The sequence below is a fragment of the Dioscorea cayenensis genome, chromosome 4 (genome assembly GCF_009730915.1).
Source record: "Dioscorea cayenensis subsp. rotundata cultivar TDr96_F1 chromosome 4, TDr96_F1_v2_PseudoChromosome.rev07_lg8_w22 25.fasta, whole genome shotgun sequence".
NCBI classification, from domain to species: domain Eukaryota; kingdom Viridiplantae; phylum Streptophyta; class Magnoliopsida; order Dioscoreales; family Dioscoreaceae; genus Dioscorea; species Dioscorea cayenensis.
In genome coordinates this window covers 2,589,122-2,611,495 of record NC_052474.1, presented here as the reverse complement: position 1 = coordinate 2,611,495, position 22,374 = coordinate 2,589,122, and the positions used below count along the sequence as shown (strand labels likewise).

Here is a 22,374-nt window from a genome sequence, read left to right as displayed (position 1 = left end):
GTTTTATTCTCCACAATTTGACGCGAGAGGTCACACCTTGAGCGACGAGGGCTGTTGCGAGCAGGGCCTAAACATTGCTTTCGAAACACTTTTCGATGTCTTTAGCCTCCGTGAAGGATGAGGGCCCATCATTGATGTTGGGAATGAAATTTATGTTTTTCCTCCATTAGCCACAGCGATGGAAGTACCTCGTGTTTTCATCCCCCTCCTTCGACCAGCGTAAGCGGACGACGCTTCGGTAAACCTCCCTCTTGCCTCGCGGATACCCGCTTGACTTTCGGCAAAACTGTTCCTGAGTGGTTTCAGCGATTGCTAAGGGCCAGCATTCTTTGATAACATCAATCAACTCTAACTCGTGTAACGTCGAGGTTTCCAGTTTAATGGAGCCAAAACTCTCCTTAGACCAAGCAATGGCGATCCTACAGGCATGATTTCTTTCTGCTAAGACAAGGCACACACCCATAAGGCACCCGCTACACACACTGAAATCAACTCGGGAAAACCATCCACCGTTGTCGAAACATTTTCAAAAGCGAAAGCGCTTTGGGCTTGGGCGGTCGCATCCCTCCCGAGTCTAATAGGCAGCATGATCGGGAACGATCTCGGAAACAGATTACGAGTCGGTCTTGGGAAGCAGTGCGACCCGAGGCCCTATTAACAGAAACCTATCCAGCTTTACCCAAATAGGATTTTTCCTGCCCATTTGTCCCGTAAACCTCCTTCCCGTTCTTGGGGTTCGTGCGGGAAAAAGATCTTGCATTAGGAGTTGGCATCCCTAATGTCGGCTAAGCTCGGGTTCCACTCTTTTGTCTTCCAGCGAAAATATGGCATTAAAATCACCGCAAATCACCCAAGGCGCTGAGAATTACGGCGATCCTACTAGCTCCTCCCAAAAAGCGCATTTGAGATGGCGAGCATTTGGACCATAGGCAGTGCACCGCCACGAAGGTTGTCAATTTTGGAGGTAAAATCGAGCCAGTTAAGCAAAAACTATACCCTCTTAACCTCGGTGCCCACAAGCATCTACCATTCCATCCCACAATAATGCGGAAGACCCAGTCGATGGGACGAGCAGATTGATGGTCAGCAGGTAGGCCACGATTTCCTTCCACCTCAAAGCCGGAGATAGCCTCTAGTTTGGATTCTTGCAAAGCAACACACATCCATGAAAAATGAAGTGACAAGCAGGGTCCAAGGAGCGTTTATTTTTCTACCTTGCAGAAAATATAATCAACACAAGCTTGAGTGACAAAGCGAGTCAACAAAATTAATTCACATGCATTACAATAACTAGCTAAGTTGAGCGTTGGACCAATCCGAAAATAGCAGGGGCTTGAAGCGTACCTTCGATGAATCCTCGCTCATGACTTTCTTCTTAGTACGACCTAGGAGGTTCCGCAACAAATCCCGACTCTTCGTTCCACAGGGCGAAGGTTTCTTGTGTCTCTCGCTTTTCCTAAGACTTTTTGGCACTTCCTTAGTTGGCGTGCAGTCCCACCTTCAACGAGTCGGTAATTCCGAGTTGACCTTTGAATTCATAAATAGATTCATCGAGCGTGCTTTCCTCAACCACGGTCTTGACTCGAGACATGAGAACCCCCTACTCTCCTTCCTTCACCCAGGCTCCTTGATACTCGGCCGGGAGCTAGAACCCGAACGTTAGCGGTTGCCATTGAAAACCCTCGAGGAGGCGAGGTCGGCAAGGCTGGGCCATCGCAGATGTCACACCACTGATAAGTCCACGCCTTCCTCCAGTACAAGTAGCCTCCTTCCCCTCACTAGCCCCACCCCTATCCTCCTCCGGCCCAACTCTAGGGTCCATACATTTCGAGACCTTCCTTTGGACACCAAAGGCCCAAAAGCTTCGGCCCAATATTTCAGCTCCCAGTCTCCCTTCTAAATTGGTTTGAGCCCCCGATTTCCAGCCTTTGTCGTGGGTGGACCCGAAATGAAACGCAATCTCCTTCACACATTGGGTCCGATCAAGCTCTCTTCTGCCAAAACGGATCGGGCCCACACAAATCTGATTAACATCGAAGCAAGAGGGTCGTCAGCTTGAGTGGGCCCCACCTCCCTTCTCTCTGCTTTGCTTCTCCGATCGCGGCGTGGCTAAAAGGAACCTCGAGTCGACTAGAACATTACTCTCGTGAATCCCGATCCTCGTGCTCCGATAACTCAGGTGTCGACCTAGCGTCACCATACATTAGCTCAGCTTTCGAGCCATCCATCTTCAGACACCGAGCTTCCTTGAACACGCTCAGCGCCGCCGTGAGAACCTCATCGCCTCATTACTCTTGCGCCCGTGATTGACGAGATGACCGAGCTGGTAGATCCTCCACGCAACTAAACGCTCGACCAGCGGTCCTCGGACCCGGCAACCTCGGTGCTCCTTGCAGCCCGGGCGTCGTCGAGCCGCTCCACACGTTCCACCCGGTGCGATCTCCGGACCCTGAGGAGCCTCGCTCAGCCGATCTTGCTCTCTTTTCCCTCCTTTATCCAGGCTATGCTCGAGCGTGCATAGACGGGAAAAGAATCACTTCCATCGCCCGGTCATCGGACCTCGCTTCCCGCACTAGCCGCTTCATCTCATCCCCGAGCGGGAGCTACGCTCAACCCAGCCCCTCAGCTACCTTCAAAATCGGTCCAGCGAAGCTCGCTCGCTCGTCTCCCTCGAGACATCATCACACTTGTCCGCATGGTGGCGACTTCGCTCCTCGTCCACCCTCGATCCACGAGGACAAAGCCGCTTGGCTCGACACAGTACTCCGTTAACATGTTGTTATAAATGCATCGGTAGCACCGCATACTTTCATATCCCCAGACTGACCACAAGCTCAATAGGAAGAAGCAGTCCCGGTCTCCGGTGTGTCAGGCGGAGATGTATCTCTTGTTGGTTTTGAATTCTTATGAAAGGGCCACCAATTAGCCAACCTTCGCCGGGACCTCGGAATAACGCTCCGGCTACCATCCATGCAGCGGTAAGTTCGAGATCGTGCCATAGCCCCTCTCGCAGCGCGACCCACAGCCCGAGACTCCGCCGACCAAGGAGGCGAACCTCACTCAGCCTCACGCCATCCTTAGATGAGGAGGCATGCCACATCAAGCTTGCAAACCTCTTTAACATCAGCTCGATTCACTAACGGCACTAGGGTACATGTTATCATTAAAGCGGGGTGGCGGTCCGACCATCAAACGATTTATCAATAAAATAATAGACATTTTACCTTATTTACCAATTGAAAAATAATTAAAAGTTTAAATAAAAATAAAATTGATTTTATACCTCCCTTCACTCACTCTAAGACAAATGTATTTAAGAAATAATCATCTGTGTGGATTACTAATTTTATTCCCTGAATTTATCTGCGATTTTAAGTCATGTTTATTTAAGAATTGATTAATTCACAAAGAATCAAAAAGGAATATAGATATCAAATTATATGTATAGAGAACTAAAATAAATTAAAATTAATGTTTAATAATTAATTTCATGAGCTTTAGCAATAATTGTTAACTTAGAGTAATATTTTATAGTAACTATCAAAATAGCCTAGTTAAAGTGGTCTCTTTAAACATGTGGTTAGAATGGAACAATGGTATTTTATTCATTGTATGCTTTTATCTTTGTCAATCATAATCAAAATTTGTTGTATGTTTTTAAATACCTAAATTCCCATATATATATATATATATATATATATAAACACATATATACTAGGTTGAAGGAGATCACACTAACAATCAATGTAGAACCTAGATTTTTCTTAATCTATCTACAGTTTTGGATGACCCAACCATTATTTCTAGTCAAAGCATCTAATATTTTTTTTCTCAGTGCCCCAAAATTGAATGATCCAAATTTAGCAACCATCTCTAGAGTGATATATTATAGATTTTTTCTACCAATAATAAGGTTTTTGCTATAAAGTCTTTTCGATCTAATTTTAGTAGAGTAAAAATAATTTGTTTATTTGTTGATCCAACTAGTTTTATATTTATAAATATATATATTTAATAGAATGAATAAATCACGAATTTATTGAAAATTAGATGAGCCACTAGCTTTATTATTGATTTCATTTTTTTAAAAATAAATTTAGTAGCTTAAAAATTATTACTATGTTAATATTTGATCCCCTAGCTATGTCTATGCATATTGCATGTTTTCATTATAAACATGTTTGCTTATGATTTCATGTTATGGGTGGAAGGAGAGTGAGATTTGACCAAAGTGCGTCGGTCTAATTTTCCACCTAGTTTCTATTGGTCATCAAAGAGATAATTTTTTATTATTTATTTATTTATTTTTATAAAAATAAGAAATTTATTGAAAAGAAAACACAAAATTTTTATTATTTATTGTTCAAATATAAAACTTTGTTATTGTTTTTTTCTCAATATAATCAAAATAGTTTATTTTTTTTTATTAAAAAAGTATCAATACAATATTCCTTCAGAGCTATTTTTTATTTGTTGTATTTGTTTCATTCTAACCTGAAAAAACAAACACCAGTATTATTATTATACTCTCTTACAAAAATAATAGAAAACTAAATAGATCCTCAGAGAGAGGCCGGGAGAGAGAGATGCATGTGTGTGTTCTCCCTTCCTCTCATTCTCCTCAAAACAATATTCATGTATTCCTATCTTTTGAAACTTTGACAGGTCAACCGGTCAAGAGCAAAACTTTCCATATATATCCACATTCTCTCATCCTCTCATTCTCCTCAAAACACTGCTACTCATTCATCCCTTCCAAGCCTCTCCCACTAGTTCACTACAATATAAATAACACCATCTCTAAGATAACTCTCATCAACATCATCTCTGCATTCAACTCCAGTATTAAACAACATTCAACAGGTTCAACACCATCTTCATTAGCTTCTCCCATCATATATATATATATATATATCTATATATCATTTGCTTCATGCATTTGCACATCAATACTAATTAAAATTATAAGTTTCTCAAGTTTATGACTAACTTTTAGTTTGATGATATATATTGTTGTGTTAATTTGAAGGTTTTGAAATCAAAACATTAATAATTAATGGCGTCCGTTCGTATGTGGATCTTGATGGCCCTGGTTGCATGCACTCTCTTGGCGAAGACCTCTGAAGTCAATGCCCAACGCGGCATAGGTTATGGTGCTATAGGCAAAGGTGACGCCATTCCATGCAGCAAACGAGGAGGGTCACAGACTAACTGCAATAACCCTAAGGATGGCAACCCATACGAAAGGGGCTGCAATCCAGGTGAACAATGCCGCGACGAGAAGCATAATTAAATATATATATATGATATATCCTTGAGCTGCATGGATATATGCATATATGCATGCACAAAACGTCCAGTGGAAACAGTGGATATCTTGATATTTTTTTGAAGGCCATGCAGTGATATAGAATTAGTAATGGCATGGATTCATTCTTTGGGTCCTGATTGCTTTGATTATGCTATTTTTTTTTTAAGGTTGTAATAATAGGTAGCCCTTGGCTTGAGTTGTAATATCCGAGCTTACGTGCGCTGCTAGCTTCAGAAATTATAAATTTTTAATATAATGTTTTTTCTTTTTCTTTTTCTTTTTCTTTTTCTTTTTCTTTTTTGGTGAATTTTTATACTCTTGTTTTCTCCAAAACCACAAGTAGCACTGTTATAAAGACCTACTTCATCCTGAGGCAATTACATTGAAGAGGAATTGAACTATAGGAGCTGAAAATGCTTGGTGCCAATAAATATTTATGATCATATTTGTTTATTATTTTTCTTAATTATACCTCTATCAATAAATTTAGTTTGATAGCCAAAGAAATATCAAAAGCAGCACTGAAGCAATTAAGTTACACTCCAAATAAATACTTGAAGTTTTACAATGGGAATAAGTGAAGCAGACATAACAATTATTTATGTATTTTATATTAAAATTGAGCATATATACATCATGAATTAAAACGAAAACAATTCATTAAAACCCAAGTATATTGCAGGCTAATGTAATCGCTTTTGCAAAAATGGATATGAAGATTTATTATTCTGACAGTTGTGCTATTGTGTTTTAATATGAAATTCTTTATTAAATTTGCTGTTGAAATCATAAGAGATTGAGATTGAAATGTGTATAAGCCACATGCAGAAATATATATAATTAAAGACTGGAGTTATTCCCTTTGCACACATTTGTACCATCACCCTTTATATATATTAGATTTTGAGCATGTTCTTTTAATAGGGCAGGTGCTAGTTTTTTTTTTTATAATAAATTTATGATTTATCCATTTATATTAAAAAAACTCAATGCTACCAAAGGAGAGATTGTTAAATAGCATTCATTTCTATGATAAAATCATTTGAAACTATTTGAAGATTACACAATGGCATTCCATACGCGCACGCACGTGCATTGAATTACATGCATGGCATTCCCTGCGCGAGCTAAAGTTTTCTTTTTTTTTTTTCTTTTTTCTCTCATATTAATTACATCTAAATTCAGCATGTTACCTGTTCAATTCGCTGGTTCTCCTTAAAAAGGATTTTCAAATAAAAAGCATACATCCGCCATCTCCCCTCCTCTCATTCTCCCCAAAAACACTGCCATTCACTCACCTCCCATTAACCTCCAAACTCTCATTCCATATATATATATATATATCTTTTTGCTGCATGCATTTGCATATAAGAACTAATTAAAAAGTTTTTTTCAAGTTTATGACCAACTTTTTAGTTTGATGACATTGTAGTAGTGTTTGAAGGTTTTTTAAAAACAATCAATGGCGTCCATTCGTGCGTGGATCTTGGTGGCCTTGGTTGCCTGCACTCTCTTGGCAAGCACCTCTGAAGTCATTGCCGGCGCCAGCAACATAAATTATAATTCAATTCGCCGCGGCGATAGCATTCCATGCAACAAAGTAGAAGGATCTCAGACTAACTGCAAGCGCCCTAAGGAAGCCAACCCTAGTATTAGGGGTTGCAATCCAAATGAACGTTGCCGTGAATATTAAATGATGCTTGTTCTTCATGCATGCACAACACGTACGTCCAGTGGAAACATTGTTATGCTTTTGAAGGCCTTTAAAGTGGTATAGAATAATGTAATAATGGATTCATGATCCAGGTTGCTTGATTATGCTTGTTTAATGTTGCAATAATATGTGACTTGAGTTGTTGCAGCAGAGCTTCTTGTGCTGCTGCTGGCAGAGATTGTGTTGAAGAATTATTAATAAATTTATTATTATTATTATTATTATTATATTTTATTTTTTTGATGAGAGAGGATGAGCCATAATTTTATTAATAAAAAAAGCACAATAAAAAATTAACCTGATGGGACAACAAAATCATATAATTAAAAAAACCAAATAAATGGGACAAATCACCAGCAGTGTTTGATATCCCTCTATAAATAATTGAATTAAACTAAAAAATTGTTTGGTTACATGCAAGTAGTTGTAATGTAACATGATTTTACATGTAAAATATTATTTGATTTTGTTATAAAATGAGTTTTACATGTAAAAAATTTTTATAATTTAAAATATTTTTATAATATTTCAGCTTATAGTAAAATTTGCTGCAAGTTAAAATGCAACAAAATATTTGGTTTTAATTACCATTTCCCACTCTCAATAGGAAGTTTGCATTGTGATCCATTGCTAACATAATTAAATATATAATTATTTATGTTTTATTTAATTTGATATTATATATTAAAAATATAAATTTTTATTTAATTTTAATTAAAAAAATATTTTGTAGACATAAAATTAAAAAAATATTACATATTTTTAATTTAATAGATGATGTATGTTCGTGTGGAATCGAAAGTGTATCTCTTTGTTTGGCTAATGGTCTGGATCACTATATGGGAAACTATAGGCTTTCGATATCAGTACAATGGTGGGGGTGGGGATGCAAACTGCAAAAAAAAAGGTTAGGAAGCATTTAATGATGGGTATTGCTGTATTGAGTCATATATATATATATATATATATATATATATTGCAACTTTACAAATTTTGGATTGCAGGTAAAAACGAAAAAGGAAAAAAACATATATATGATCAATTTTATGATATTTGAAATAGGGAAAGGGAAAAGTGATTGAAAATGCTCATGTTCTTTTCCAATCAAATTAATATTCCAAAAAAATAGCCCATATTAAAAAACCCAAATCAAGTTTCACTAAGCCAAATTAGCAATCAAGGGGGTATGCTTTTGACATAGCATGTGGAAAATGCGCTAACCCAAGAATTTGGCCAAAATGGTTTAAGACAATTCTACCAGCAACTCAACTTTCCAGAATGCTTTTTTCACACAATTGCTATAGATGATCTCTATATGCTTCTAGAAGTAATACTAGACTGCTCTAATGATCAGGATGACTCTAATACTTGCACACTGGATAAAAGTGGTATTTTCATAGTCAAATTTTTTTATAAGTTTCTAATAGATGCGCGGCATGCGTAGTCCATTAATTATATCCCAAAATTTGGAAAATTCGATGCCTAAGTAAAACTCATTATTCTGTTGGCTAACGTGGGATGATAAAATTCTTACCTTTTCAACCCTTTTCAAGAAAGGATGTTACTGCCAAACTGCCATAGATACATGTGACCTTTGTCACAAAACCTCCGAAACGGTGGAACACCTATTTCTTGACTGTGAATTCTCAAATCGAATTTGGTCCTTTTTCAGTCAATCTTCAATTTACATTCATTCCCTCCAACCAATTCTATGATTTGGACCACTTTGTTACCATCTCTAAACTCCAGTCTAAGAACCCTATGGGATCTCAGCACAAGAGCCATAATGTGGAATATATGACTGGAGCGAAATAATCGCATTTTTCAATTACTTGCTCTACCTTATTATACTGTGATTATTAAAACTGCTAGTATGTTTCTTTTTTGGTTTTCCGCAGCTGCAGCTCCTCAACAACAATCCCTCAACGAAGCTTCTCAGAGGATAAAGTGCTCCTTTATATAGATCATATCCGAACTCTGGATACCACCACAGAACCATCGACTAGGCTGGTGAAGACCTTTGATACCTTCCTGTTAGGTCAAAATGTCAAGGGTAAAAATTTTATTAATTATCCCATGCCTTTCATGCAATTCAATAGGTTAATTTACTTTCTATGGCACGCTACTTTTCAAAACTTATGTCTTAGAGGACATATGAAATTGTCATTATCAAGGAATCTAAAAAACAGATCTCACCGAAAATGCACTATTGCTTTTTAAGGTTATTGAGTATCTGGACCTATTTATTATTAATAAATTTTTAATATAATGTATATTTTGTTTTTGTTAACTTTTATTTCTGTGCATCAATATCACTTTATTTTATATATTCTCTCCACAACCATTGTTATAAAGAGCTCCTTCATCCGTAGACAACTACATTGTAGAGGAATGAACAACTCACCAAAATTATAATGCCAATAAAATAAAATTTGGTTACTAATTTGACTAAAAGAAAAAAAATGGGGAAATTATTCATCTTAATAAATATATAAAATTACTTGTGTTTATTTATTAATTTTTTTATGCTCACTAATTAGAGTTTGATAACAAAAAAAAATATCAAAGACACCACCACCAAATGAAGAGATAGTCCAAAAAATGCTTGAAATTTCACAATGGAAAATAAAGTGGAGCTGGAACAAATATTTAGGTATATTTTTCATTGAATAATGGATAACTAATAATTAAATTGAGATAAAATTGAACATATATGATTAAATAAGAAAAAAAATCATGCATTGCGGAAATCCAAAGAAGAATGATTTTTAATATAAAGTTCTATATATATGAACTTTGTTGTTGATATGTGGAGAGAGTTAATTTGTTTAATAAAAAAAAATTTAATAAGAAATATGGATAAGAAACAGTTCCACCTAAAAATCAACTACTTGAAAAAAATGTGGATAAACAACAGTTTTTTTCTTTCAAAATAATAATAATAAGTGGAAATTGCCAAAAATACTACTGTAAGTTTGCTGATATTACTAAAAACACCTCAGTAGTTTTACACTCCCCAAAAAACCCCTTCCCTTTTGAATACAATGATTTTTTTAAACCCCAAACATCTAACATTGATTGATAGAGTTAATTTGGAATTTTTTGAATGAAATTGTCCCTGCGTGGGAAGTTGTGGCAAGTGTGACGGGGTTTGACTATAATGCCCTAGGGTGCAGATGAGTTTCTATTTAAAAATGAAGCTTCTATTTAAAATATGAGGTATGAGGTTCTGTTTAAAAAATGAGTTTCTGTTTAAAAAATAAGCTCTTTGTTTAAGAAATGAGTTCTCTATTTAAGAAAATGAGTTATCTGTTGATATGCTTGTTTGTCTTTGTTTAACTATCGATGTTTCTGTTTAATATATTGCGTTTACGTTTAAAAAAGTGCTTAAATATCGTTGTTTCTATTTAAATATGTACGAGTGCAACCTTTCGATGCCTTCGCTCGACGACGAGGAGCATGCGGTCTTCCCCGAGGTCGACGACGAAGAAGATGAAAGAGATGAGGTTGACGACAGGGAAGACGATGAAGACGAAGACGAAGACGGCGAGATCGAACCCCTCATCGGCGTCGCTTCCTCCCTCCGTTCCTCGTCACCGACTTAGGCACCCATGGATCCAAACCCCGGAATGATCCCTAACCCTAACCCTATTGCTATCCATGTTGCGGTCTCCGCGATCGAGAATGGTTCCGTTCAAAGTTCGACCCGTCTTATCCGAGCGTCGCCAGCGAGACCTCACCACTCCGACCTCCGAGGAACGTCGCCAACCGGATCGCCATGCCGACAAAGATTTCTCCTTTAAGACCCCACACGAGCGAGGCACCGCCGAGATCGCTCGCCCGGATCTTGAGCGCGAGCACTCAGCGTTCGCAGCGAGATAGCGAGCGATGAGATACTCAATGTCCCTACTCAATGAGGTTTCGTTTAAAAAAATGAGGTCTCGTTTAAAAAAATAAGCTCTCTGTTTAAGAAATGAGTTCTCTGTTTATATGCTTGTTTGTCTTTGTTTAACTATCGATGTTTCTGTTTAATATATTGCGTTTACGTTTAAAAAGTGCTTAAATATCGTTGTTTCTATTTAAATATGTACGAGTGCAACCTTTCGATGCCTTCGCTCGACGACGAGGAGCATGCGGTCTTCCCTGAGGTCGGCTGACGAAGAAGATGAAAGAGATGAGGTCGACGACAGGGAAGACGATGAAGACGAAGACGGCGAGATCGAACCCTCATCGGCGCCGCTTCCTCCCTCCGTTCCTGTCACCGACTTAGGCACCATGGATCCAAACCTCGGAATGATCCCTAACCCTAACTCTATTGCTATCCATGTTGCGAGTCTCCGTGATCGAGAATGGTTCCGTTTCGAGTTCAACCCGTCTTATTCGACGTCGCCACCGAAGACCTCACCACTCCGACCGCGGAGGAACGTCGCTAACCGGGATCGCCAGCGCCGATAAAGATTTCTCCTTTAAGACCCCACACGAGCGAGGCACCTTCGAGATCGCTCGCACGGATCCGGAGCTCGAGCACTCAAGCGTTCGCGCGAGATCAGCGACGATGAGATACTCAATGTCCCTACTCAATGAGGTTTCTATTTAAAAAAATGAGGTCTATGTTTAAAAAAATAAGCTCTCGTTTAAGAAATGAGTTCTCTGCTTTAAGAAATGAGTTATCTGTTGATATGCTTGTTTGTCTTTGTTTAACTATCGATGTTTCTGTTTAATATATTGCGTTTACGTTTAAAAAAGTGCTTAAATATCGTTGTTTCTATTTAAATATGTACTGAGTGGCCAAGATTAATTGGTTTTTATATCCGGGGATTAATTTATCACGTAAATATTTATTTTTTCGTTTAAATATTAATGTTTTTAGTTAAAAATGAGTTTTTCTGTTTAAAAAAATGAGGTTTCGTTTAAGAAATGAGTTTTCTGTTTAAGAAAATGAGTTTTTTTGTTTAAGAAATAAACTCTGCTTTTAAGAAATAAGCTCTCGTTTAAAAAAATGAGCTCTCTGTTTAAGAAATGAGTACATGTAAAAAGGAATGCAAAAAGAATGAAAAATGTATGCAAAAAGGTTTAAGAACGATGATGGAATTTCATAATGCGGGGGTAAAAAGGAGTGAAAAATAATAAAGGAAGAATCTGTTTGAGGGTATGCAAAACTCACAAGTACGTTTTGGGAAGTTTTGAAATTATCGAGGGGTAAACAGTAATTTTCCCTAATAATAATGATATATTAATATTAATATTAATATTAATATTTTTTAAAATTAATTATAAAAAATATTTATTTTAAAAAATTGAATTTTAATTTTATAAAAATTTGTAAAATGTTATATCAAATTGTTTAGTTATAGGGGAATAGTATATTAGTACTTATCCCTCAAGTAAGATAATATGGTGACCTGTAAAATAATCATAATATTTCTAGTTATAAATTTCTTGAAATATAATGAAAGCATGGTGTAAATGTTGGTTTAATTTTTTTTTAATATAATTCCGGAGATGTGGCTCCATATTTTTGTTTCTTATTTCTTAATTTACTTTCAAAATTTCCTATATGCTAAAAACCAAATATATATCCCATTCATTTCTATGATGAATTGATTTGAGCCTATCTAAAAATTCCTCTTTCTCAAGCTTTGATTACACAAATGGCCTATTTTATATATTGAATCACACTGCATCTCATAAATATTGCATGCATAAATAGGTGAAATAACATCTTAATTTCAACCATGTAAAACATATATATAATATATAATAATAATAATTAATGCACAGCTCTGTATCCTATTTATATATATAGCAGGCATGCAGATATAATAAGTGAAATAACATCTTACAACCATGCAAAACATACATATATATATATATATGTGTGTGTAGGATACAGAGCTGTGCATTAATTAATATTCTTATATATATATATATATATATATATGCATATGATCATACGAATGATCCACTTAATTAATATCAAAGAAGGTTCATCAAGCTAATGACACTATAATTTGGCATATAAGTTTATTTTTTTATTTTTTTTTTATGTTTTCTTCATAATTAGACCTAATTTCATCATGTTATCCGTACAATCCTCTCGTTCTCCTGAAAACAATTTCCAGATAAAAAGCATGCAAAAAAGGCTGCAGCCTCTCCATTTTCACCATCTCCCCTCCTCTCATTAATATTTCCCCTGCGAGACATTCACTCACCTTCTATATATTCACTCCCAACCTCTCATTACACCAATAAATACCGCCATCGATCTCTAAGATATATAATTCTCATCATCATCATTAATTTCTGCATTCAACTCCAGTATTAAACTGATATATATGGAAGATAGGAGAAGTGAAAGAATCAATCTTCTTCATTCATTGATCAAATCTAAGTGAGAACATAGGTCTTCATATAGAAGCCAAAGATATGAATATACCCCACTGCCTACATACATACATACATACATACATACATATATATACACATATATAACATAAACAACATATATTATTTATCAGGTTCGATCAACAACATCTTCATTAGCTTCTCCCATCATATATCATTCGCTTCATGCATTTGCACATCAATACTAATTAAAATTATAAGTTTCTCAAATTTATGACTAACTTTTAGTTTGATGATATATATTGTTGTGTTAAATATTTGAAGGTTTTGAAATCAAAACATCAATTAATGGCGTCCATTCGTGTGTGGATCTTGATGGCCCTGGTTGCCTGCACTCTCTTGTCCAAGACCTCTGAAGTCAATGCCGGAGGCAGCATAGGTTATGGTGCTATCAACAAAGGCAACGCCATTCCATGCAGCAAACGAGGAGGGGCTCAGGCTAACTGCCATGACCCTAAGGAAGCCAACCCTTACCAAAGCGGCTGCAATCCAGGTGAACATTGCCGCGAGGAGGATCATAATTAAATATATTTATGATATATGCATGCATGGTTGCATGGTTGCATGGTCATGCGCTCTAAGTCCAGTACTGGAAGCAGTGGATCAGCTTGATTAATATCTTTGCTTTTTTCTTTTGCAGAGTATATATATAATAATGGACTCCTTGTGTGGATCCAATTTGTTTTGTAATAATAAATAGCCCTGGGCTCATGCCACAAGTGGCTGAACTAGTGAATTGTAATGTTCTTATTTAATAATAGGATATATATATATATATATATATATATATATATATATATATTAAAAAAAATTCGCGACAATAATATAAGTATATATTAATCTTAATTAACAGTATACATATCTCTCTCATGCTGCCATTTGACACTTTCTAATTAGTTTATTTTTTATTTTTTATTTAATTGAGTGGGTCCCACACCCTATCATCCCCTCTCAATATATATATATACATAAACATGATTTTGTATATTTTAATATTTTTTTTTAGATATATTGTGTTTTTATGTTAATTTTGTTTTCATTGTTTTTCATTTATATTATTATTATTATTATTATTTATATTTGTTTTATTTAATTAATTTAATAAAATAATATTGATATTTCTGTTTTTTTTGTATTTTTTGATAAGTTATTTAAAAAAAAAAAAGATTTGTATTATTAGATAAAGCCCGTATCACAAGGACGGGCATCCATACTAGTGTTTTATAAAAGTTAGGTCGCTTGAATACACGTGGTATTCTTGAACTTCAATGAGATGTTGACTTGCTTTTGTCTCCTCTGGTGACAATACAGCACCAACAGAGTTCAGAGTCCTGTGAATTTAATTTTTTTCAACCTGCTTGGTGACTTTTTCAAAAGGAAGCCGTAAGTTTGTTGACGTTTAATCTGCAGATATAATGGTGATTGATCCGTAGAAAAAGTTAAAAATTTTGATTTGATTTTTGATTTGAATTCTGAGCTGATTAATGAGATCATCAAAGTAGACTGTTTGTTCCTTAAAAAAACAATATGATAAGCATGCTTTTAATGTTAGCTACACAGATCCAAAATGAATGTATTACATTGCAATGGAACAGTTTGATGTAACAGAAATATTATTACATATCTCTATTCATTTCATCAAAACAATTCACGTTGCATCTTGTCTTTTCATCCTTCCTCTCTTTACTTCTGGATGTATTTTGGTCCATTGCCACACCTCCAGTGATAATAACATGGGCAATGTAATATAAGACTGAAAGTAGCAGCAATGCAAAGCGAATTGTTGATGAAGAAGGTATCACAGTCTTCCCATCCTCAGATTGGTTACTCTCATGGGAGGGTTTTTGAAGGCAATATGCAGAAATTTTACCGTCTGAATTGCAAGTATTAATCCACTGATTATCCTGCATTTGCCAATCTCCCATGCTCTTCTCTGCAATCAAAACTTAAGGAAAGAGAAAGAAAATAATAATAACCAAAATGTTCTTTGGTATAAAAGTAACAAAGTAAACAGATGAAGAAATAGAACACACACACACACACACACACACACATATATATATATATATAAATACCTTTCTCAAATTGGTAGAAATCTTCATGATTGCTCTGTCTGCAATGTGCTATGAATTGATGGTTTAAATCAAAGGAGTCAATGTGCTTAAGGTGCATTTCCCTCTTCTCAGTTTCCACCAAATCATCCTCATTGCCTCTCAAAATCCCAACTGTGATTAAGCATAAATGATTAATCAGAAACATGACAGGTAAATCTGCAAGGAAAGCCAAACAATAATGAGAATTATATAAACTTACATCTCTCTAGTAATTCCTGTTCATAAAAACTCTGAAAATGTTCCTTGCTGCTTTCAGAACATGAAGTAGATGAATTTCTGCTGATTGGCTTCTTCTCAGAGACCTTCACTGCTTCAGTGCTTACTTCTACTACATAATTGAATGGATCATTATAAAGCCACAAATATTAAAAATTACTGTTTTTGAAGAACATAAACTTTACCTGTTTCATCAGTTTTTACTGAAACTTTTTCAGGATTGGAATAGACATTCCTTTTCTCTGGTTTCTTTGGAACAAAACCTCCTTCCCCTGGAGAAAAATTAGAACAGAATTACAAATAAATCTCAAATTAAAACTTCAATTAAGTTTGATCTTTTTCTAAAAATACCTGAGGAGCAGAATTCAGAACAGTTGTGAAAAGGATTTGAAGCATATTTACAGTTTGAGCTCTCTGTTGGCTTCTTTATATTTCCCTTGTTCTGGCCTTTCTTTGGGATCACTGGCAGGCAATAACTCCCACAAACATGGAATGGATTGGATGCATTAGGACAATTCAGATTCCCATTACTTTTAGTCTCATCTCCATCTCTCCCCTTTCCAACATCCTTTACACTTTCCTTCCTTTCATCTGTAACCAGATCCACAACAATCAACAAGAAATCCAACTTCCAATACTACAAATACATGAATAATAATAATAATAGTTGAGAACAACATGAACCTGTGCTGCCTCTGAAGCAATAATCAGAACACTTGTGAAAAGGATTAGATGCATTTTTACACATAGGATCCACATCTCCAGTCTTCTTTACCTCTTCCTTCTTCTCCCCTGCAATCACAACACACAGTCAAAACACATTTAGAAAGAACAATCTAGTGCTCACATACAGTTGAAAACTCACCTTTTAATTGACGAAAAGATGAAGAGGAATAAGAACTATATGAACTCTCTCCTTCATCTTCATAACAATATGGACCACATGAATGATAAGGATTTGATGCATGTCTGCAGTTTGGATCTACATGCCTCCTTGCTTCCACCACCTTTTTCACTCCCTTGCTTCCTTCTGCCAGACAAACCGAAAATCTAATCTATACATAAACAATATGATCACAATTAACATCAAATCCATATATCTTACCCTGTTTCTTAGCTTGGTCAGAAGTTCTCAAGGAACAGTAGTCTGCACACTTGTGGAAAGGATTGGAAGCATTAGGACAGTCAGGGCGCACCACATCATCTCCATCCACTGAAATAAACATCCTCAGAGGAAGACTATGCTTCTTGTTCTTCTTCTTCTTCATGTTCCTCTCTGTTGTTCCTCCTTGGGAGTGAGATTGATTTTGAGATTTAGAAAGAGAGTTTGGGCTACCATCCTCTTCCTCCATGAATGCAAAAAGCTTGGCAGTTGCAACTTGCAAACACCTTCCATCTTTCCACCAGATCACTTTATTTCATATTTATTGCTGTTCCTTGTCAGCACTCAGCAATGTGAAACTCTTGTTGTGTGTGATCCATGTTTGACTTGATAAAAGGATAACAGTGAGTGATGGATGACAAGTGGGTCTATAAGATTTGTGAATGATTTGTGTTTCTTGGAACCAGTCTTTTATGTCAATAAAGACGGCCAGCAAACTCTTTGCTGACAAAATTTTCCCATTGTTAAGAAGCAGACAGATTCTTCTGGAAAAAAAATATTATTAAATGAATTGCGGATATTTGGAATGAAGATTAAGCATCATGGTACCTTTAGCTTTGAAATTAGCCATAAGTTTGGTAATTCTATGAGTATTTGAAGTCATAGTTTTTGTCTCATTTCAACTTGCCTTCAAAACGATTGTTGTTGGTTATATCTGTTGTGGTTGGTTATATATATATATATTGAAAATATAAATAAACCATAATTTATTAAAAAAAATAATAAAACTAAAAAAAAATAAAAAATAATAGAAGAGTACAAGATTCACCAAAGATGATGGCAAACAAAAATATAGAAAAACACATAACTACCAAACACGCATCTTTAGGGGCTTAGGGAGATACTTAGCCTAAAGAAGAAGCGGAAAAGAGAAAAACTAGTTAACGGTTGGTGCGGGGGTTTGTGACTCCGGATCGCACTCTTTGACTGAAGAAGATCTGGAGAACTAAATACTTTTTCTTTTCTTTACGTGAAGAGAACTCCAACTTCACATCTTTTTGTCCTCCAAAGAATATATGTTTTCATATTTAGAAATAATTTATTTATTTATTTTTAATTTAGAGAAGAAATTGTCAATGCTTTGGCCATTGGCACCATTTGTAAATCACTTTTATTAATCTACGTATTTGTCTGCCGTTTGTTTGAATTTAATGTATTACATGCTTCTTTATTAGCTATATCATCGTGAAGTCGTTTAGGAAAAAAATAGAAATAATTTGTGAGGCAATTAACACATAAATTGGTCTTTTTGCATTTTTGCCGTTGCGTTTAAGTAGTCAATTGGTGATGTGAAACATTATTTATGTGCATTACCAATAATTGAGACGAAATTCATATTACGTTATCATCAGAGTTGCATAGGATGACACACCTGAAAAAAAAATTCTTTAATTTTATATTAATTCTTTTAAATAACTTTTTTTAAAAATTGAATAAAACAAATAGAAGAAACACTTACATAGCATCATCAGTACGTTAATAACATCAAGAGCACAGATGGGAAAAAAATAAAAAATAAAAAATATATTAAACATACAATGGAGCTAAGGAATGGGATCTTATCATGACAAAACATTTTTTTTATTAAAATGAATAAATCATAAAATTATTAAAATAGAAAAATAAATACAACAAGAATAATATAAAAAAAAACTTATAATAATAGACTAGAAAACCAAAGAGAATAATTCGTCACTTAAGATGATAAACTCCTAACAGGAAATAGAAAAAACAAAAAAAACGGACAAACACAACTATGAGATAACTTTATTGGGATTCAGGATAAAACATTAGTTAAATAAACCATATTTTATTAAAAATTGAAAAAAAAACAAAAAAATCAAGATATAATAACGAATAAAATACAACAACTGTTTTTAAATAAATAACAATTTAAAGTAATGTTGGGATAACATTAAACATTAAGTTTTACTTTTTCTTAGTTAGAACATTTCAACAATGCAAGAGGTTTATTATTATTATTATTAATTACCATTTCTCAATGGGCTAAACCAGTTAATCAGAAAAGCCCAATGGGATAAGAATTAGATATAGTTCTATCCCTTCATTGCTTGGAACTTGGAAATGAAACCATAAACCCTAAACCCCAAATCCAAAGCAATGCCCCAACCTCGAACCCGCGAACTCCTCTCGCTCCCGACCCTCGCCATCGTTCCCGCCCGACCACTCCACCGCTGTGGCCACCTTCCTATGCGCGCCGCCGCTTTCAACGCCGCCATCTCCTTCCGCGCAGCACGCCGCCGCCAAGTTGTCTCGCTCCGTCTCCCCTTCCCTCCTGCCAGAGCTCTGTCCTCCACCTCTGAGTCCTTGCAGCTCGATAAAGAGGGATGTGAATCCGAGCACGAGATTGGATCCGGGAATTCGGGGAAGGGCCGCGGACAGCAGGGATGGATATCGGAGGCGTCAGGGGAAAAGGAAATGAGGGCGCTTTCAACACCGTCTTTGGAGGTTATTGAACTGGAGGAGCTCCCCGAGCAGTGGCGGAGGGCCAGGATCGCGTGGCTTTGCAAGGAGCTCCCCGCGCACAAGCCCGCCACGCTTATCCGGATCCTCAACGGCCAGAGGAAGTGGATTACCCAGCAGGACACTACCTATATAGTCGCACATTGCATGCGAATCCGCGAGTTTGAAGCCGGGTTTAGGTATGTGCTACCTCTATTCATGCGATGCCACCTGTTTGTTTATTTGCTTCAGTAGGAAGTAGATGTTTAGAAAGCATCAGTCTGGTCTGCATTTTTTATTTTTTCTAAATTGGTTCTTTTCCAGGGCTGGTTTTGTCTGAAAGGTCTGTAGTCACTGTAAAGTTCGTATCTTGGTTTCTAAATTGGATTTTTTGTTCATCCATCCCCACTTTGAAAATTGCATTCTTTTAGTTTGTTTTAGTTTTTGTTATTTTCCTTCCCATCAGGTTATTTTGCTTTATAAGGGATGGCATCAAGTTAATTCTTTTTGCTTGTTTTGAGTGGACAGTTGGATGATTTCAGATACATGATGAATGAAATTTATGGATACCATATGATAAGAAGTCTTTGATTTCAGGTATATAAGTGGATGGTCCAGCAGCATTGGTTCCATTTTGATTTTGCCCTTGCAACCAAGCTTGCAGATCACCTGGGCAAAGACAGGAAATTTGCGAAATGCAGGGAGATGTTTGATGCAATAATTAGTCATGGTCGTGTGCCCAGTGAATCCACGTTCCATATCCTCACTGTTGCTTACCTTAGTGCACCAGTGCAAGGCTGCCTTGATGAGGTGTGTACTATCTATAATCGGATGATTCAGTTGGGGGGTTACAGGCCAAGACTCAGTTTGCATAATTCTCTCTTTCGCGCTCTTGTTAGTAAGCCTGGGGGGCTGTCCAAGCACTATCTTAAGCAGGCTGAATTTATCTATCATCAGCTTGTGACATTGGAGCTCGAGGTGCACAAAGATATATATGCTGGGTTGATTTGGCTCCATAGTTATCAAGATAATATTGATCGAGAAAGAATCACAGCTCTGAGGGAAGAGATGCAGTGTGCAGGAATTGAAGAAAGCAGGGATGTCTTAATTTCACTCATGAGGGCATTCTCCAAGGAGGGAGATGTGGATGAAACAGAACGAGCATGGCTCAAACTTATTGATTCTGGTGGAATCGCGCCTTTTCAAGCCTTTGTTTACCGAATTGAGTTATATGCGAAGATTGGGGAACCAATGAAATCTCTTAAGATATTCAAGGGGATGAAGGAGAAAGGCATTTCTATCAATGTTGCTGTATATAATAAAATCATTGAGGTCATGTCGGAAGTTCCAGAGGTTGAGATTGTGGAAGAACTTGTTGACGAACTAATTAACAGTGGTATGAAGCCTCTAACATCCGCTTTTCTAGATCTGTTGAAAATGTATTTAAATTTAGGTGTGCATGATAAATTGGAAGTATCATTCGCTAATTGCCTTGAGAGATGTCGCCCCAACCGAAGTATTTATTATATCTACTTGAAATCATTAGTAGGAAATGGTAATCTTGAAAAGGCTGAGGAAATCTTTTATGAGATGCACACAAATCCTGCGATTGGTATTCATGCACAATCATGCAACACTATCTTAGGGGCTTATCTTTCTTCAGGAGACTTTGTCAAGGCCGAAAAGATATATGATTTGATGTGTCAGAAGAAATATGACATTGAACCTCAGTACATGGAAAAACTTGATTATATTCTCAGCCTCAAGCGGAAAGTAATTAAGAGGCCGGTAAGCATGAAACTTGACCCTGAACAACGGGAGATTTTGATGGGCTTGCTGATAGGTGGTCTTCGGATACAATCAGATGAGGAGTGGAGGAACCATGCAATCTATTTTGAGTTCAATGGGAATTCTAATGTTCATTCACTTTTGAAAATACACATTCATGAAAGGTTTTATGAATGGTTAAAATCTTCAAATGAGTCAGCTAATAGGGACAATGACATACCTGACCGATTTTCAACAATTGCACACTCCTATTTTGGTTTTTTCGCAGATCAGTTCTGGCTAAAAGGCAGACCAGTGATCCCAAAGCTCATCCATCGTTGGCTATCACCACGTGTTCTAGCTTACTGGTACATGTATGGGGGTTTCAGAACCTCCTCAGGTGATATTCTGCTCAAGCTGAAGGGCGGGAATCAGGAGGATTTAAAGAGAATTGCCAAGGTTTTCCAAGCAAAATCCTTGACATGCAAAGTGAAGAGAAAGGGGAGAGTGTTCTGGATAGGATTCCAAGGAGATAATGCAGTTTGGTTTTGGAAACTGACAGAACCTTACATTTTGGAGAATGTTAGAGAGTTTTTGACACCTGAGAGTGATTCAATGAGAAATGAACCCAAAGGAGACCTCTTTACTGATTTTGATAGTGAATCTGATAATGATGAACTACCATCCCTTTAGGAGGTCTTCAACTTTTGCTGACACTTAATGTCAATAGACGATGGCCCGAACTTGGATTGATATTCATCAGCTGTATGAGCACTATTATCAGGTACTTCAGTTAAGAAAATGTCTTAATGTTATCTTAGACACCATCGATGATTTAAAGTCATTCGGCCATGCTTATAAGTGCCTTCCATTCTGTATTTCTTTCAATCATGCATTGATGATTGAAGGAATGATCTCCTGGGTAAATGCAGATGGAAGTGAGTTTAAGGAAGTCTGGGGCCCTATTGCATGTATAGAACAAATGAAGCGATGGTTGTTCAGATGACACTAATTGGACGTCTCTGATGCATTTGAGCCAATGATTCAAGAAAGTTTCCAATCCAAATCTTTGTATTTTTGGGCCTAATTTTAGGCCAAATAACTCCAAAGTGTAATGAATTATATATATATATATATATATATTGTTTTGTTGAAATTCACCATTTCAGTTGGTGCTCTTAACAAAATGATTATGGTTCACTCAATATTTGGATGTTATGTT

The 22,374-nt window shown here is 36.3% G+C and overlaps 3 protein-coding genes across 5 annotated transcripts in view; 1 reads left to right on the top strand and 2 right to left on the bottom strand.

Moving 5' to 3' along the window:
• The window catches only part of LOC120258245 (GDSL esterase/lipase At1g28650-like), a 20,412-nt gene extending 6,481 nt beyond the window's left edge, over positions 1–13,931 (bottom strand). The window contains exon 1 of the mRNA XM_039265601.1: positions 13,760–13,931. Coding sequence (XP_039121535.1) covers positions 13,760–13,931 — 172 coding nt within the window. The remainder of the gene's footprint in view (positions 1–13,759) is intronic.
• Positions 13,932–14,977: 1,046 nt separating this feature from the next.
• LOC120258076 lies at positions 14,978–17,160 on the bottom strand. 3 transcript variants are annotated; one of them, XM_039265420.1, is made up of 8 exons: positions 16,866–17,160; positions 16,626–16,790; positions 16,445–16,552; positions 16,112–16,351; positions 15,946–16,032; positions 15,744–15,872; positions 15,506–15,655; positions 14,978–15,363 (listed from the first exon to the last, which is right to left on the bottom strand). In XM_039265420.1, exons 1-8 carry the CDS (start codon positions 17,110–17,112, stop codon positions 15,047–15,049), a joined length of 1,443 nt encoding a protein of 480 aa, XP_039121354.1. In that variant the 5' UTR covers positions 17,113–17,160; the 3' UTR covers positions 14,978–15,046. The 3 variants fall into 3 exon arrangements, with proteins under 3 accessions (XP_039121354.1, XP_039121352.1, XP_039121353.1); XM_039265418.1 differs by having other exon boundaries at positions 14,978–15,375; positions 16,866–17,158; XM_039265419.1 differs by having other exon boundaries at positions 14,978–15,375; positions 15,744–15,869; positions 16,866–17,158.
• A 2,754-nt stretch (positions 17,161–19,914) lies between these two features.
• Positions 19,915–22,305, top strand: LOC120259104 (pentatricopeptide repeat-containing protein OTP51, chloroplastic-like). The gene is made up of 2 exons (XM_039266639.1): positions 19,915–21,936; positions 22,085–22,305. The coding sequence occupies exon 1, from the start codon at positions 19,995–19,997 to the stop codon at positions 21,843–21,845; it is 1,851 nt and encodes a 616-aa protein (XP_039122573.1). The 5' UTR covers positions 19,915–19,994; the 3' UTR covers positions 21,846–21,936; positions 22,085–22,305.
• The last annotated feature ends 69 nt before the right edge of the window (positions 22,306–22,374 follow it).